Below are 17,806 nucleotides of genomic sequence, written 5' to 3'. Positions count from 1 at the left end.
ATACAACACCACAAAATATTAACAACGCACAAAGTGGAGTGATGTTGTTGAGCGATATTGTAACACCTGTGAGTGTGATGGGTGACATGTTCAGCATGTACCCCACCGTTCTCCACATGACAGCTGTCTGGCACTGGCTTGAGCACCTCTGCGACCCCAGAACAAGCTGTTTACATAATGGTTGGACTGTGGGGTTACTGATAATTGAATAACAATGGCAATGGATTTAAATGTGTATATTGTTAACCACATTTCTGTTTGTTCTAGTTATTATTTGAGCCTCTCCAGAGTCTTTCCATGCACCCTTGCTAACTGTGTAAGGAATCCCTGGGGTACACGTAGCTCTTGGTTTTCAATTGCAGCGCTACAATGTGTAAAGTAAACTGGTGTGTAATGGTCTTCCCTGGAAATGTGTTGGTTCATCCAGATAAATCAATCAGCCAAAAGACTGCAGAGCAAAATCCACACAATCTCTTTTACTCTTCCTTCCTGCTGTCCATCATTTTTGATGTAGGACTGATACAAGACAGTGTTTTAAGCCTCCTCGACAAGTCTAAAAGTGTTTACCACAGCTGTATTTTGCTGACAGAAACCCACATTTTAAGCAGCCACAGACCAAGTGACTGCTTAGCAGGAGACTTGTTGCTGATTACTGTGTGATCATGGAGAAAGGGCACATTGTGTGATGTTATGAGAACTGGATAAGTGTCCAACAAGTGTTCTCTAGCTGTGGACTCTGACATGTAGACCAGCTGGACCGGCAGCTGCCTCCTGGTTAATCCCGCATTCTGGATTCACATGTTGCAGATGGTGGGAAGTGCTGGTGTGTGATTTTTCTGCTACTCAGTTTGCCAGGTCTGACTTTATTCATTTTCAGTAGTAGCTGTCCATCCGTTTGTCCCTTTCTCATGGTGCAATATCTCAGGAATGTATTTCTCCATCTGGACTCAAAGATGAATTTATTTTATTCTGGTGGTGAAATGTCACAGTGAGCTCATATCTGTCCTGTTCCCATCAGTGCAATATTCCACAAACATCCACTTGGACTCTTGGATGAACTGATTAGAAAATGAGTCTACACAGACATGTGATGTTAACTACAACCTGCTGAGGCATGAAACCACAGGGCGGCTACTTTTACCAAGTATGGTCTCACATAATCATACTCTGGTCAAGGAAATATTGTTCTAGAGTTGTGGTTCTTGTCACTGAGCAGCTGTAAAGGTGTCACACATCAGAAGTTTGGCGGATGAAGCCAGAAGCAGCATAACATTTGTGGGACGACTGGGGTTCATCAGGCTATATTGGCTGTTGTCTTGAGCTATGGGATTATTTAATATAATTCATACTTTAACACAGCCATCCACATCATCTGAGGTGTTTCACTTAGTTTTAATAATGTAAATTACTAGAAATTCGAGTGGTAGAGTTTAAATCTTTACATTTCTTTTTGTCACTGAAACAGAAAGAAAATGCAAAATCCGCTGAGAGAACATTTAACAATAACTTTTTCTCACTGGTTAAGTGAGTCGGAGGAGGTGGTTGCCACATGGTGCCAACATATTTTCCTTTCAGCAACACACCATTCCTAACATAGATGTTTGTACACTGAAGTTAAAGTTCATAGGTCATCTTCAGTGGAGAATTGTTTTTGATCAGTACATAATCATGAAAGTTCACCTGTTTCTCATGTTTGTCTGAAAGAGAAATGCAGACCGTAGATATAAAAGCTTCACGTGAGAACAGGTTTATGAACTTGAGCTGTTTGCGGTAATTGTTTTGGCAGTTTAACGAGAGTTGAGATGTTGGACAATGTTTTGTTCGAGCGTATTTCTTAACACAAAGCGTAAATTATGCTCATGTCTCTCTCATTTTGAGCCTCAGTTACTGTTGGATATAGTGGAGAACTTCTCCACTTCTTCTCCCTCACAGGAGTTGAAGTGTTTACAGTAACATGAGGGCACCTTGAACATAAGGCACAATTTACCAGAACATATGTTTAGTCTTATTGTACAGGAGTTCTCAAACTGGAGTGGCCATTATTTCTTCAGGACAATAATTTCTGTTTCAGTAGAGATGACTGTTTGTTAAAAGGATTATAGATTATACCAAGGATCTTACAGTAAAGTACATAATCAACTGCTTCACTTCAACTCAATTTGAACAAATAACATACAGTGGCAAGAAAAAGTAACTATGGTAAAGTAAAGTAAATATAGTAATAGTTTAATATTATTTATTATTTAATATTGTTTTATTTATTATTTATTATTATTAATAGTCAGATGGGTGCCTTTCCTTGTGGAGTGGCTTCCTCCCTCCTCCAAAGACATGCATGTTAGGTACATTGGTGGCTTTGCCCATAGGTGTGCATGTGGGGACAAGCGGTTAAGATAATACATGGCCAAGCCATGTATCATATTATTATTAAAGCCAAGCACAGTAACTGCTCCAGTAAGAAGCCTTTCTAACAACTACTTTATATACGTCGAACATTTAGTATGAAGCTGGACAATTTGTGCACTGATAAAACGTCTAAACTTGGTTTCATTGTGTTGAATCTTGTGCCGCTGACCAAACAGGCAGCATGCTGAGTTTGTGTTGTGTTATGGATCAACAAATCTTTTTCTGCTTATTTGCAATTTAGTTTTTCTCTGTTGGTTAATCACCCAGAGAGTGAACAAAGCATGTTTTAATGAGTTTTTTATTCCTCTAAAGGGATTAATAAAACCCAAGAGCGTTTTTATTTTTGATATGTGTATTTGAAAAATGTGTGTGTGTGTGTGTGTGTGATGTGTGTTTCAGTTTCCTGCTGGTGTTCAGCTGCTTGGTGTTGTCTGTGTTCTCCACTATCCCCGACCACCACAAGGTCGCCAACCAAGGCCTCTTCATCCTGGTAAGATCCCTCCCTCTCTCCCACACACACACACGACTACCTCAGCATCCGTCTCCATGCGCTGTCCTTTCATATTACACCGTCTCACTTACTGCAGCGTGTCCGTAGATGCTTGCCTGTGTGTTGTTTTGTTTGCTGGTGGAGGCACATACAGCCATGTAAGCAGGTGAGAGGATTCAGGTGTTGTTGACTGTGCAGGAAATCACACATATGATCCGCTAATCCTAACAGCCATTCCATAATCTCCCCTGTTCCCCTGTGCTCCAGCTGCTTCAGTGAAAAGTAATGGACACTCGCTTTCTTCCTCTTAACCTCACTCGCCCCGTACTCCGCCCGCCCCCCTTCTCTTGCCACCTAGCTCGTCTTTGCTTGTTATTTAATGGCCGACTCTTAACTTTCACATTCTCTGTGTTTACCCTTTCGATCAATCAGCCAGCCATTAGCAAGCATTCAGCCATTAGTGGACTTTGCTTACACTAACATTCGCCGTAATGACACGTTGGTTCAGTGCACCTTAAACTGCCCATAAAGTCCAGAAACCTGAAAGTAAGAAAGACAGAAATAGACGCCGACAGAGTGGCGTGTTAACAGGATGGGACTGTTTGGACAAAACCTTATTTTGTTAATATTTTAATCGAATCTTCTATAAAACACAAAGTAAATTCATTTGATTGTGGACTTTTCGTTTGTTGCTTTGTAACAATGAAGCAATAACTGGGTATTTCAGCCTTTATTCTACTGTCCCCCCCTCCTGTCCAGCCATGACACGAGGAGTACAGATGCCAAAGTGCAAGAACAATTATGATGTTTTAAATACAAGACAATACTGAAATAGATGTTCTGTCAAATTCGCCTTTTGGGAAATTGGTAAAACATCCTCAACAATTTCCCATAATGGCTAAAAGGATAATACAAATGTTCTGGGGAAGGTGAAGGCAAATTTGTTTGGATGGTCTGTCAAACACTGTGCTCACTTGAGAATAGTTACTGACCCCTCTCTGTCTTTCTCTATGTGTGTCTGCGTGTGTGTGTGTGTGTGTGTGTGTGTGTGTGTGTGTGTGTGTGTTCGTAGGAGTTTGTGATGATTGTGGTGTTTGGGCTGGAGTACTTCATCAGGATCTGGGCGGCTGGCTGTTGCTGCAGATATCGTGGATGGCAAGGACGGCTGAGATTTGCCAGGAAGCCCTTTTGTGTTATAGGTTAGTGTGTTTACATATAAATACATAAAAAATTAACGAAACAGAGTTGTGTGTGTTCATGTGAAAATTGTTAACTCTAATTGTTTCCTCTATATGTTCCTGTTGTCTGAACTCTGTCTGCCTGCAGACTTCATAGTATTTGTGGCGTCATTGGCCGTGATTGCCGCTGGGACACAGGGCAACATCTTCGCCACATCAGCCCTGCGCAGCATGCGGTTCCTGCAGATCTTGCGTATGGTTCGTATGGACCGACGGGGAGGCACCTGGAAACTGCTGGGCTCAGTGGTTTATGCTCACAGCAAGGTGGGATTGAGAACCTGCTAAATATTTATTTTCTGCTATTTAAGTTCTACTATAAAAACACTCTTTGTGCTTTATATTAGAAACTTTATCCCCTCCAAAAGTATTGGAAAGACAGGGTCATTCATTTGTTGTCAATAATTTGTGTCTCTTTATACACTGAAGACATTTAAGATCAAAAAAAGATTAATGATCAAAAGAGAATACGACACAGAATTTCAGTCTCAAACGCCTTCACTTTCCAATAGCTGCTAATTTTAGTCAATTAACTGGTAGTGATAAGCTGACACTCTGCGGAGCACAGTTAGAGGGTGGTGATGACGAAGTGATTACACTGGCTGAGGCATTGGCTGCAGAACTGTACAGCCGAGTCAAAGTGGAAGCTCAATGTGATGATGATAGTGATGTTTACAGTGTGGTGTTACAGTAATAACTGCAGAGATTATGATTAAAGAGATGCTGTTTGCTGCTACTGACGGGTGGGACTGATACTTCCTGTCTCTGTCTCTCTCTCTCTCTCAGGAGTTGATTACAGCCTGGTATATAGGTTTCCTAGTCCTGATATTTGCTTCCTTCCTTGTATACCTGGCAGAAAAAGACAACAACTCAGACTTTAATACCTATGCAGACTCCCTCTGGTGGGGAACTGTGAGTACTGCATTATGCACACACACTTGCACACACACACACAAACACACACACAAATCAGAGTGTTGATGTAAAGACTCGGGAGAATACAGATCTTTTAATAGAAGAAATGACAGTGTGTCAGTACCCTGTACAGTTATCATTAGTTTGAACTATCCGATTGCTCACCTCTCCCAGATTACTCTGACCACTATAGGATATGGTGATAAGACCCCTCGTACCTGGCAAGGGCGGCTCCTTGCTGCCTGCTTTGCTCTCCTGGGAGTCTCCTTCTTTGCTCTGCCTGCTGTAAGTCTCCTTTATGTTCCCATCTCTGTTAGAGGCTCCTCTTGCACTTGTGATTTAAATTTACCTCTGACATTTAGGGAATTCTGGGGTCAGGCTTCGCCTTGAAGGTTCAGGAGCAGCACCGACAGAAGCACTTTGAGAAGAGGAGGATGCCCGCTGCCAACCTGATACAGGTGAATGGCACAGTAAGAGTCATTTAAATGTTTGATTAAGTCACACTCAAATCCAGGTAGGATGCTAACCGGCTCTATGTGTGCCTGCTTGTTTCAATCTTCAGGCTGCATGGCGTCTTTACTCTACAGATGCCAAACACTCCTATCTCACAGCTACATGGTACTTCTATGACAGCATGTTGCCTTCATTCAGGTAGGAGCGCCCACCAGTCTCCACATTCAGCACTGAGTGGATTGAGCCGTCAGAAATCTGCCTTTGGTCATTCGTTTGAAGTGTTGTAATAAATGCAGACAAAGATTTGAGAGTTGCGTCACAAACGATGATTTGTGAGAACTAGTTTGAATGTTATTTTGTTTTGCCACTACTCACACATTCATATCATTATGTAACAACACAGCACACATGACTGATGCTAGTTTTTATCCATGAAGAACACTGACATTTGTTAAGTGGTGGTTTAAATAAAAATAATACGGTTGATTTCTCTATTATATGTTTGAATTATTATTTAACATTTCCACCTGCCACCGTTCTTCAATTACATTACTTTTGTTCTGCGCAGTGGTTTCTTATATTTTGCATTTATGTATTAATTTGACTAATTTTTATTTGCTAAAAAAGAAGGGGAACTTGAGAAGCATCTTTTTATGTCAGAAACTTCACTTCTTAAATTTGAATCTTCCCGTGATTTTATTTCTCTCACGTATCCCTCTTCTTTTGAGTGTTTGGACCATTGATGTGGCTGTTTAGTGTATTTTTTTCCATTATTTATCGTTTTTTTGTTCATCTGTCATTTGTTTTTTTTTATTCATTTATTCGTGCACGTGGGTGTCAGAGAACTGACGCTACTGTTCAGTCACCTCCAGCGACAGCGTAACACCAAGAAGGTTCTCCACAACTCCTACCACACACTGCTGTCTGGGTTGCGGCCCTACAGCTCCCCCTACCTGTCAGGGGACAGGTACGCACCCCGCCACCACTCACAGCTTTGCAGCACATCCAGACAGGTGGCCAAATGCCCGCCAACAGTTATACTCACAATCAACACTTGCAATCGAGATTTGTAGGGCAACACATTCAACAGGTGTACACAACAGGTGCTTTTCCGAGCTTTCTGCATGGACGTCTTGTGTGTTTAACAGTATTTCACTAATGCTGAGACCACTGTGTTGTAGGCCCCGCTGCTTCTCTGCATCTTTGTCTGCTTAGCTCGTACTCTTGCCATCTCCACCGCCTCCCTCTGTTCAGTCACTGGTTTCTTCTTCCTGTCTTTCTCTTTCTTTCCCTTTCTTCCCATCGTGTCTTTTCCATGCCATCCACCCTCCATCGTTCATCTATTCTCAGGAAGGCAGACGTTCCATGCAGGTTTGTTCCTCAGGTCACGAGCCGTGCTTGTTGATTAACAGGGTTTCATAGTTTCAAAGACCAGGCTAGTAAAGGGCTCATTGTATATAAGTGGTATATACCTGACTTGTTTGCCAGTTTTTTTCTCGTAGAAATTACTTCCGTTTGAGGATCTGCTGTCACATCATGATGCATAATGGGCTTCCTTGATGAATATACTCAGACGAAACCTTACCAACTACCTTTGCATGTTCCTTCCCCACCCACTGATCCAACTTCTCGCTTATGTGTATCTCCATAATCCAAAACTGCCTCTCAGAAGTGTGTTTTGTGGTTTTAGGTAAGGGTTATGAGCAGATAATAAAACAAAGGGCTATTTGGACTATTGAGATGTCTCACCTTACCCCTCTAACTCCCTCTCCCTCCCTGGTTTTTTCTTTGCCACGTTTTATCCTCATGGGTTCCCCATGTGCCACCACGTGTGCTCGACCCCCACCCCATCTTTTCCACTCCTCTGTTCCCCTCACCCTGTCTCCCTCTGCCTTATGTGTCTCCCCAGTCAACTCCTTTCTAAAAAACGGGGTCTCTTCCGGATTCACGCTGGTCGCAAGCAGAGGTATCTGCGGCAATGAGCCTGTGCACGGGGCACGCTAAAAAGTCAATGATCAATAACACCGTAATTCACACACCTTGCTCACTTTGCTTGAAACACTCAAAAATCTGTCGGCTGGCGCAGTGGCTCGCTAAGTTTTAAGTAAAAAAATAAACTTTTCACAGTTTGTGAATTTTGGAAAGATGAATTTGCTAAAAATGCTCTGTTTTAGCAGATGCCATGATACTAATCTTAATCCTAATGAAAACGTTACAAAAGCACATTTCTCCAGTCCACAAATGCTTGAGTGAATGTCTTTATTATGAAGACATGTTGTGCTCTGTTTTACTAAGACGTTGTTTTTCCAGCTTAACTGTAGGTGCTGGAGATTCCAGGGTTTATTGTGGTTGCTTTGGCTTGAAGATCTCGATGCAGCATGTGTTGAAACAGTTCCAGATGGTTTATAATTCCTTAATAAATGTATTTTCTTTTCATCAAATCTCTGATGAAACAGATAAACTACATATTTGCTCCAAAATTGAAACAGCTGAAGTCAAAGGAATTTCCCTGCTCTAGATTTGCTTCGTGTTTTGAGTTCCTTCATGTGTCTTCTTAGAGAGACGACTGGGCATGCTTTACTGATTCCAGGAAGGGTACATGACCCTTTTTTGAACAAATAAGGATGCTTGTGCTTTATTTTAAAATTGTTTTAAAAATGCTAACGTTTCTGTTTGCATGTGATTTTCTCTCAGTGTCTGGGAAAGATTCTGTGAAATTCACGGTCCTGAATGCATGCAGAGCATTAACTGAATTTCACAGCATGACTCCATCTTTCCCATTCTCTCCAGTCTACCTGAAGCATTTCAGCTTGTTTGTATGAAATGTGTTATCCACTAACACTGCTTAATTAATCGAATGGGCTGCTGTAACACACACACAATGAAGAGTATATCATCGTAAGAATGTGGGATTGAACGACTGGGCTGGAATTGCTCTGTGATGCATGCCGTTTGCGTTGCCTTATGGATCTGTGACAGTGTGTAAATGTAAGTGGCTGCAGAGGAGGTGTGTTCTCCAGAGCATGTTGTAACAGCATCAGCATTCCTCGTGTAAAGAGATGACCTCACATGTCAACCTGCTTTGGGTTTGGTGGGTGCTATAGAGTCGTAATAATGAGACATGTTTTGAATGGCAGCACTTTAAAGCCACTATTTTGATGGCTAGTCACTGCGTTGAGGAGATTAAAGATGCGTGTGTTTACTCTGATGGTAGGTGGAACATTTTCCGTTGTCACAGCACTACTGCAAGTCTTGAATCAGGTTTCCGTCTGATTTCGCTGTGTCAGGTGCTATGACAGGCGCATTGTATAAGCAAACCTGCAGGACAGAATCAGTTTTTATATTGAATGATCCCTCTGGTCAAACTGCCTCCATGATAAGTCAGCTAGTCTCCTCCATTGTGACTAAATGTAAATATCTGTTTGCGTCACTGTGTTGTGTGTTTATTGTTAGGTCTCTGTGATGTGATTGTTAGAAAAAGCAGATTTTTAATTTTTACTAACAAACACTTTTCTAATAAGCTCAGGCTGCCCTTATGCTGTTTCCCTAAACACGCAGAATAACACAGTATAATTTTCCATTAAGGTCAAATCATTGAGAAAACTCTATTATGATCCACGCAGAATACCACGCCTACAGTTTTTTAACTAATTTATCATCACTGTCATCAGTAAAATGGGTTTCCGGGATCGGATCAGGATGAATAATTCCCGATCATCCCAGACTATTCGGAACAAGGCATCACCGCTGCCCCCAGGGTCCGGTGTCCGCCGCTCTCCTAGCCAAGAGAACGTCCCTGAGGCCACCAGTCCCGGGAAGGTCCAGAAGAGCTGGAGCTTTAATGACCGCACACGCTTCCGTACATCCCTCCGCCTGAAACCCCGACCTCCTGCTGATGGTAGGCGACCAAACAGTTGTCATTAACACGCACAATAAATTATTTCTGCATATGAATGTCCCTGGATGTCCTCCCTCTGCCTTGGTCCAGTGGAGGGGGTCGGCGAGGAAAGTGTGGAAGACAAACCATATTCTGATGTCGCTATGGAGGAGGTAATCCCAGCAGTGAAGACCCTTATACGAGCTGTCAGGTGAGTCCTGCTATCACTTTCTTTTAAAATTCGTCTGTAAATGGACAGAGAAAGGGGCATTTTGCTAAACCTAATATGCCAGAGTGAAGTTCCAGCTATGACTCAATTGGATGTCACAACTTAAAATCTGCTCTACCAAACACTGCAGAAGACTAATCTAAAGGAAACTATATTCCAAAGTGAAAAGATTTAGTCAAAAACTTATGAGAACTAACTTGTGACTAGTGTTTCCAGGAGCTCCACTTGGCAGCACCGCGCACTGTGCTGCTGTGCCACTGGTCATTGACAGAATAAGGTCACTTTGGTCTGTGTATTAACACTTTGGGCAGTTCACATGGTTTACAGCCAGAACACACTGCTCCTCCATTCACGTGCTGGTTCAGATGTGATGTGTGCAGATTCAGCTGAAAGACTAGAAATCTCCACATAGAACGGTAACTGAGCCCTTGTGCAGGCAGGATCTGTTCCTCCGTGTGACCTTGTTACTCAGCAAGCCCGGCCCATTCAGGACAATCATGTGTAAGGTGGCGTGATAGGATGGCCTGTTAGACAATAGAGACACTGTACAGATGGAGGATCGCAGTACAGTATGACTATACAGGCAAATGATATTGTACAGTTTAGACAAGGACAACTGTAATAACAACTGATTAAGAGCTTCGATATATTGATGTTGTTGTTTTGTCATCTTGTCCTGTCATTTGTGCATTGGAAGCGTTGATGTTACTGTAGTGTGTCAATGGCAGATGTTCTTACACAATATGTGGTTAGATGCACTAAATGAACAGCCTTCCTAAGCTTACAGTAATGAACCATAGCAAGAAACACTGCACCCTCTAATCACACAACAGTGTTTTGAAGAAAGGTTCTGTTGACAAATCTATACTATGACTGTAATAACTGGAAATTAATCATAATGTATAAAATGCACCAATACACGACCCTCTGTGCTTACATGTATAAACATCCCTCAGGGTTACTGGTAACATTTTCTGTGTAGACATGTGGACACAACCTCCACTCAGGGTAAATGAGTCGTTTTTCAGAGAAAACATCTGGTGCTGGGACCAGGCGGTTCTCCAGAGGGTTTGATGAGAGTAGATTACGACTCTTTATGGGTCCTTGTGTCAGAACTACTTTCTCACAGCATTTCTCATTGTGGAAGGATGTCTGTGTGGCTCCATATGGAATCTGTGAAGCGTTAAAATTAAATGTTGGGTGTGGAAAAGCCACATGTGTTTTGAATATATATTCAGCATGTTTCCTTTTATTATCTAGTTTACAGTGGAGATGCACACAGGAGATACAGGAGAGGTATTATATATATATATATATAGTAAGTGAAAATATAAGTGAAAAGGTATGTCACAAATGTTCTTCTGTTTGATCTGAAGACCTCTCAAACTTGGACTCATCTGTAGGTAACACCTTCTTCATCGTCTTACAGTGTCCAAGGTCTGTGCTCTTTTGCCCATCTCATCTGCAGTCCAGTCTACTCTTCACTGTTGAAGCTGACACTGGTGTGTGATGTGTACTATTTAGTGCAGCTGCCAGTTGAAGACCTGTGAGGTGTCTTTGTCTTGAACTACACTTTCTCAGATATATGTCTTCTTACACAGTTGAGCATCGGGGCCTCCCACTCTTGTTTCTGTCCCTGTTAGAGCCATTATATGATCAATCCTCTGCTTTGAACGACTCAGCACACAGCTCCGACCTCACCTGCCCTGTGTTGCAGACAATAGAATAGAGGGAGTTCCTATATTGTACACAGTGCAGGTGTGTATACAGCAGGTGCTTCACTCTGTTAACACACATACACACGCATGCAGCGCCTTAGTAAAGTTCATGATTGATGTCTGTGAAACACAGAATTTTGCAGCAGGCTTAGTGCTGAGACTTCACTTTAGAGAAATGCATGTGGTTCATCAGTAACCGGCTACCTGAAATAGTATGCTGTTTATGTTCAGGGGGGGATATAGAGAGATGAAGAGAAGAAGAAAAGAGGGAGGATGGGAAAGGGCCTAATATTTTACACAAATCACAAACCACAACACTGCACGTTTGCAGTCTTGGATGAAGTGCCTGCTACACTAAACAAAAAGTTTGGACAGACCTACTATTTATAACCATTTGATGCTTCGTCATCACATTTTGTAGCATTTCAGTCACAATAATGTCAAACTTATAATGTTATTGCAGTATAAAACATTAGACACTGTAACTTTAGCTTTAGATTCCCCCCCTGCAGTGTCTTATCCTACTTGGCCCACCTAGATACGTGTCAGCATAAGAGTCGTTTTTAAAACCTTGCCATTGGAGACTATCAGGGATACACCTTTGCTGAATTGCAAAAATATTTGCTGTGGCTATGCAAACATCTTGGTCCACAGAGGACATTTCCTTTCTCTCCCATCATTGCTGTGTTTTTACATCTCAGCTTCCTAGCATTAGAAAAGGATCATATCTTTCAACGAGCAGTGCCAGATTTACTGTACTGTGGGCCACACTCAGACCTGACCATGTATTATGAGAACCATTTCATCGACCAGGAAAAAGAGTCAGCATTTTAAAGAAACCCTTGGAGGATCCAAATCAAAAATCCTCCACACCTCCTGTTTCCCCAACCTTTTCTTTACCCACACCTGAGACCCACCCCGGCAAAAAAATCTGCATCTACCTGCAAAATAAGAAAGGACTGCCTGCAAAAATACCTTAAACGCAAGCGTCATCAAGAAACAGTGCTGCGTGAGGGAGTAGAGCACGCTGACGCCTGCTACAGCACCAGCTGTAGACCACCACTCCTCCTCCTCCTCCTCCTCCTCCTCGTCCTCTCACTTCTCTTCTCCTTCGCTCACACCTTCTCCTCTTCTTTGGTGCAGCACTAGTAACTACACCAAACTGTGTGCTGTTTGTGGTCGTCTTTCTCAACCAGCGTGACCGTAGTTATTTCAGAACAGGACCCTTCAGATTTCACTTGTTCCTGCTCACTTTGTGTGCGAGTGTGTGTGTGTGTGTGTGTGTAAGTGCTTGACTGTGTAGGTGCACTCATGCATCGCACTTATTTTTTTGTGCCTGTGTGAATGACTGTGTACAGAGCATGTGTGGTGAACAGCTGGATGTTACCGATCATCTACTTCCAAGACCTCTGATGTGATTTCTTTTCCTCCTGTGAAACCATATAGTGGACTTAGTCATCTGCTTGTGAGAGATAGGATTTCTTTGCAAAATAAAAAAAAGAAAACTAAATAAAAACCTCCCCTGGTGCCTCCTTCCCCTCCTCAGTCCTCCGTCTCCCTAAGCTTGACTTGTAGTGCAATCCGTCACAGGATGACAGGGGAGATGACAGCTTGAGTGTGTATATTTTGTCTCATTACATTTGGTGTTTCCGGTCCTTCTGCAGAGCCAGCATCTCTGAACTGCCTATCGCATTAGTGATAAGAAAGGAAATGAATGACCCACCTGACACAGAAAGCCAGCAGCTTGCACACACACTGTTAAACTTTCCTTCTCCCCCTTTCCATTATCTCTTGCACATCCTCCACGCCCTTCAGCGTGACGCCCAACCAGAGACACTCTGGCAGAGGGTGTCATAAATGATGTGTTCACTGGCTACAGTATTGCTGTTTCAACATTCATTGGTGTGATTCCACTGCAATAGGATGATGAGCTGTGTGCGAGGAATGGGAGCAGATATGGTCCAAAAATGGCTGTAAAATGGTTGTCACACTGACAAAAGAGCAGAGACAGCTCTGACAGAGGTGTGTGTGTGTGTTACTATCTATGGATTTGAGCTAATTGCTGAAACAGCAAGTACTGATAAGCAAATGTCTCTGGTAGATGTCATCATCACAATATATCCTCATGGTTAAGTAGGGGGGTGACTCTGCTTTCTTTATGGGGCTGCTTGTGAATGATAAGGTCACTCTGACTGTAATTAATCTTGTTATTCTCAGGATGGGCCGCGTGCTTTGATAGCTGCCCTTGCATTTTTCCAAAGGTTTACTTTACGTCCACACGTGTGGATGTGCAGTGTGAACGTACCCAGAGGAGCATTAACAGTGAGTCTGCTGTGTTTGTGTGTGTGTGTGTGTGTGTGCAGGATCCTGAAGTTCCTTGTGGCAAAGAGGAAGTTTAAAGAGACGCTTCGTCCGTATGATGTGAAAGATGTCATAGAGCAGTACTCCGCTGGACACCTGGACATGTTGGGCCGCATCAAGAGCCTGCAGATGCGGTGGGTTTCGTGTATTTAACATGTGCTGGTTTGTTACTTTTAAAGTCAACTAGTTAAGACAGAGGTTCTTTTATGTGATGCTTATATGATGCTTACGTTTTGATCTTGGTACTAAAAATGATTTAGTGGTTTATTTCCTTGCTGTGTCACATCTTCAAAATCAAATCTCTCTCATTTCTGTTGTGGTTGTTTAAAAGGGTGGACCAGATCATTGGAAGAGGAGCTGTTCAGCCTGATAAGAAAGCTCGTCCTGAAAAAGGAGAGAAACCGCTGCCAGAACTGGACCCACTGGATGAGTTAAGCATGATGGGACGTGTAGTCAAAGTAGAGAAGCAGGTAGCAGTTTGATTTATGCAGTGTTTGTGGAACTATATTTTCTTTATAACTATGAATCACTTATCATGGCATATGTGGCTTTTAAACTGTAAAGATGATGATATATTTTATGTTAAGTGCTACAAAATGTGAATGTTTTCATAGGTACAGTCCATAGAGAATAAGCTGGACCTCCTGCTCAACTTCTACTCACAGTGCCTAAAGAAAGGCTCATCCCACTTCACCCTGTCCTCCCTGCTGGACCCCGACCTGACATCTGATTACCACAGCCCCACGGACCAAAGAGACCTCTTCCCCTCTGCAAACACTCTCAATATCTCCCAGTCCGAGAGCGGCAACTTGGAATGACAGTCTGGAGGATGTTTGAACATATACACAAAACCTTAACAGTACATCCGTCTTCCTCTGGCTAAATCCAAACTCCGAGCAGCCTGAATCGAACGTCTTCTTTTCATTTCATGTCTGTCTGCGATCGGTTCCCCTCCATCTCACCCATTTTCCAAAGCTGGTACAGACAAAGGCCACCAGATGGCTCCACTTGACAAGGAGCCTCAGCCAAAGCTGCTCACCGCACATGCCTCTCAACCCAGAAGATGAGGACGGAGAGACAGAGAAGACACATGAACAACTATTACTTGACTACTGAATCACTTTCACTCACTCACCTCATGCTACACACAGTATCTATGCCAACTTTAACGCTTCAACTGTAGAGAGCCAAACTTCGAGCTTTCAAATTTTGTAAAACTTTGAAGAAATGCCGTCTTTTTCCCCCCATTGTCATTTCTATGTGTCTTGGTTGCTTGAAACAACTGAATGAATGTTTTCTGACTTAGTTAACATAAACCATGTTGCAAGTGCCATGCCATTAGTTCAGTAATTTAGGATGCAGATTGTGATGAATGTAATGGGGCCCACCTGCAAATGTTGCATTCGTATCACAAGAAAAAAAAAAAAAGCACTATTTAATCTGCACCCTCTGACATGGACGAGCCAAACCACCAAACACCCACCTCTCCACCCAAACGGTGGGGCTACGCGGTACCTACATGTTTAAATCCTACTTCAAACTTATCATTTGGAAACAGTGCTGGAAGGACGGGTTGTAGTGAGTCACTGACTGTGTGCTCTTTGTCGTTGTATGTTTTAATCTCCATTCCTTCTCTCAAAAATCCTCTGTCCACAAAGCCCACTTGCAAAAAACAAGACATTATTCCCTATTTTGTAGCATTTCAAGTGATGAAAGTAATTCTAGTAATTTAGAATTTAATAGAGCCAAAATTTCCATTCACAGGTGCAAAATATCTGCAAATATGTCTGATATTTAATGTACCTCACTTAATATTCCTGCATAATTACATTTGTGACATGTCATTTAACCCTCACTGCCTTGCTGCCCACCCTCTAAACATGCATGTTCCTCAGAACAGTCTTCTAGATAAAACCTCACAGATCCTTAGTCAGACCTCTGTGTCTGCTCCACATCATGCATATCAAGCCTCAGATCGGGTTCACCATGTCAGCTGGTTCAGGCAGTTAGTGATAGTTCACAGCTTTTCTTTTTATTGCAGGGGCATTTTTCTCACTCACATTTTTCGCGTTCTTACAGAACTTCTCAGAACCTTTTAGCCAGTTTGGTGCACTTTTAAACAACCTGAAATGCATCCAGGTCTAATGCATGAATTACACATCACTGTCCTCATGAATGCATGTGTCTTAGGAAATGGTTTCAGTGGTTTCACTACAAACAGACTGTGTGCAGGGTTGGGCTCCATTCTCCATCGAAGGTGTTAGAGACTGTCGTTGACAGTCCACTTTACTCTCTTCTGTCTATTGTGGTTCTTTTTGAAATGTTTGATGCACAGTAAATACTCGTGGACAAAACTGGAGAGAGCACAAATACGTGCACACACATACACACACACACACACACACACACACACACACACACATACTGTATACACAATGAAAGAAGTTCCTTTACTTAAATGTTTTGTACAATTATAAACATAACACAATGTTGTCACATTGTTTTTGCTTTGATTTCTTTACTGTAATTATGTTCATACACTCGATGTTCTGCATATAACTACAAATTTCTGTTTTTTAATGATTTCTTTGCTCGTTGGAATGAATGTAGATTTAATATGTATTTAATTCAGTTGGATTCTTAAAGAAATGTAGCGTAACTACACACACTACAGACACAACTGCATCCATACATAGCTGATCAGATTCACACATGTGCACGACGCAGAGCTGTATTTTGTTCTTCTTCTCAATGTCATGAGATAATTGCTGCCAGCTTCAGCTAGGTAAATGTCCACCACACTGTATTTGGCCAGTAAAAACATTTCTTCTGTCCTTCCTTCCAAGTGAATATTGATTTGGTCCGGACGAGCCAGTTGACTCAGGTGCTCCGCTTTTCCGTTCAAAGCCTAGATTTTAAAGAGTGAATGTACTTGTTCACTGATCTCAAACTCTTGCTGCCATGGGGAATTTAATGGCACTATACAGCTTGCTGATGGTGTCATATATAGATATATATACCTTGTTTTGCATTCATTTCATAGATAAATTTTAGGTGACTTTATTCTTTGGCCTAAATAGGAGATGACTGATTATTAGAGGTGTTATTAGACTGAACAGTGTTGTCACTTGATCATGACGTGGAATGTTGAGATTCATGAAAATTGGCGAGACCACTATATTGCATGTCGTTGTTATCGGTGGCCCCAAGTATTAGAAAGAAAACTGAAGCATGTCTGAGTCAAGACATGAAAGGAAATGACCTGTGCCTTCTTTGTCCTCGCTCTATAACTGGCGTTCAGCCTCAGTATTAATGCTGCTTTGAAAAAAAAAACAGTGTTTCATAGAAATATGACACGAGGACAGCCATGCTGTTTGGGCAAAGTCTTGATATAACTTAGGAAACACCATTGAAATTCTTTTGAAGATAGTTTTATGGGTCAGTCTTTTATGACTGTTGCACCTTTTGATATTTTCTGACAATATTACTGTATGTTTATGTTCATGTTTATCACTGTAACACCTTCACATCGACAGCCCTTCTGTATTTTAACACCTGTCACATCTGGTGGCTGGAGGCATGGACATTGTATCACAGGAATCTCTGCAGGCATGTGTCCTTTCATAAGTATGTCACATAGATCAGAATGGCTTCCACACAACTACCTCTGAGGCCACTAGGGGGCGCTAGTCTAGTAAATAAAGTATGTGAAACAGTATCTGATTGTTAAACTGTCTGAATGCTATGCATGATTCAATCTGCATGTTCTCTTTTCTCTTTTTCACTGTTCTCCTTACCACCCATCGTTCACTGACTTGCTGACATTTGACATTCCAGCTCGTTGCCCTTTAACTGCTCTCCTAGATATTGGAACGGTTGTTCAAATGAAACACAAACTGATTGAAGCAATAAGCAAAATACTAACCTAACAAAGTCTTCCAGTTCCAACTGATGTAGCTCGTTGTTTGATGAAATATGATGCTTATCTTGTTTTCTAATCCAATGCACACCTCTATTTGATCTTTTAAAGATACACAAATATGTGTATCAGCTGAGGATAAAATTAGCTCACTTGACTAACTTATTAATTTATTTGTTTCAATAAAGCTCTTTGGACTGTAT

At 41.9% G+C, this 17,806-nt stretch overlaps 1 protein-coding gene across 1 annotated transcript in view; it reads left to right on the top strand.

Moving 5' to 3' along the window:
- LOC113154798 (potassium voltage-gated channel subfamily KQT member 4) overlaps nt 1-17,805 on the top strand; it is a 39,268-nt gene extending 21,463 nt beyond the window's left edge. The window contains exons 2-14 of the mRNA XM_026349177.2: nt 2,806-2,896; nt 3,969-4,095; nt 4,223-4,398; nt 4,918-5,043; nt 5,221-5,331; nt 5,409-5,504; nt 5,609-5,697; nt 6,341-6,466; nt 9,171-9,397; nt 9,488-9,587; nt 13,687-13,818; nt 14,016-14,154; nt 14,299-17,805. Coding sequence (XP_026204962.1) covers nt 2,806-2,896; nt 3,969-4,095; nt 4,223-4,398; nt 4,918-5,043; nt 5,221-5,331; nt 5,409-5,504; nt 5,609-5,697; nt 6,341-6,466; nt 9,171-9,397; nt 9,488-9,587; nt 13,687-13,818; nt 14,016-14,154; nt 14,299-14,502 — 1,744 coding nt within the window. The 3' untranslated portion in view covers nt 14,503-17,805. The remainder of the gene's footprint in view (nt 1-2,805; nt 2,897-3,968; nt 4,096-4,222; nt 4,399-4,917; nt 5,044-5,220; nt 5,332-5,408; nt 5,505-5,608; nt 5,698-6,340; nt 6,467-9,170; nt 9,398-9,487; nt 9,588-13,686; nt 13,819-14,015; nt 14,155-14,298) is intronic.
- Nucleotide 17,806: the final 1 nt, after the last annotated feature.

This window comes from Anabas testudineus, chromosome 11 (assembly GCF_900324465.2).
Source record: "Anabas testudineus chromosome 11, fAnaTes1.2, whole genome shotgun sequence".
Lineage (NCBI taxonomy): Eukaryota > Metazoa > Chordata > Actinopteri > Anabantiformes > Anabantidae > Anabas > Anabas testudineus.
Note: the sequence above shows the minus strand (reverse complement) of the source record. Positions and strands in the feature narration are given on the sequence as shown.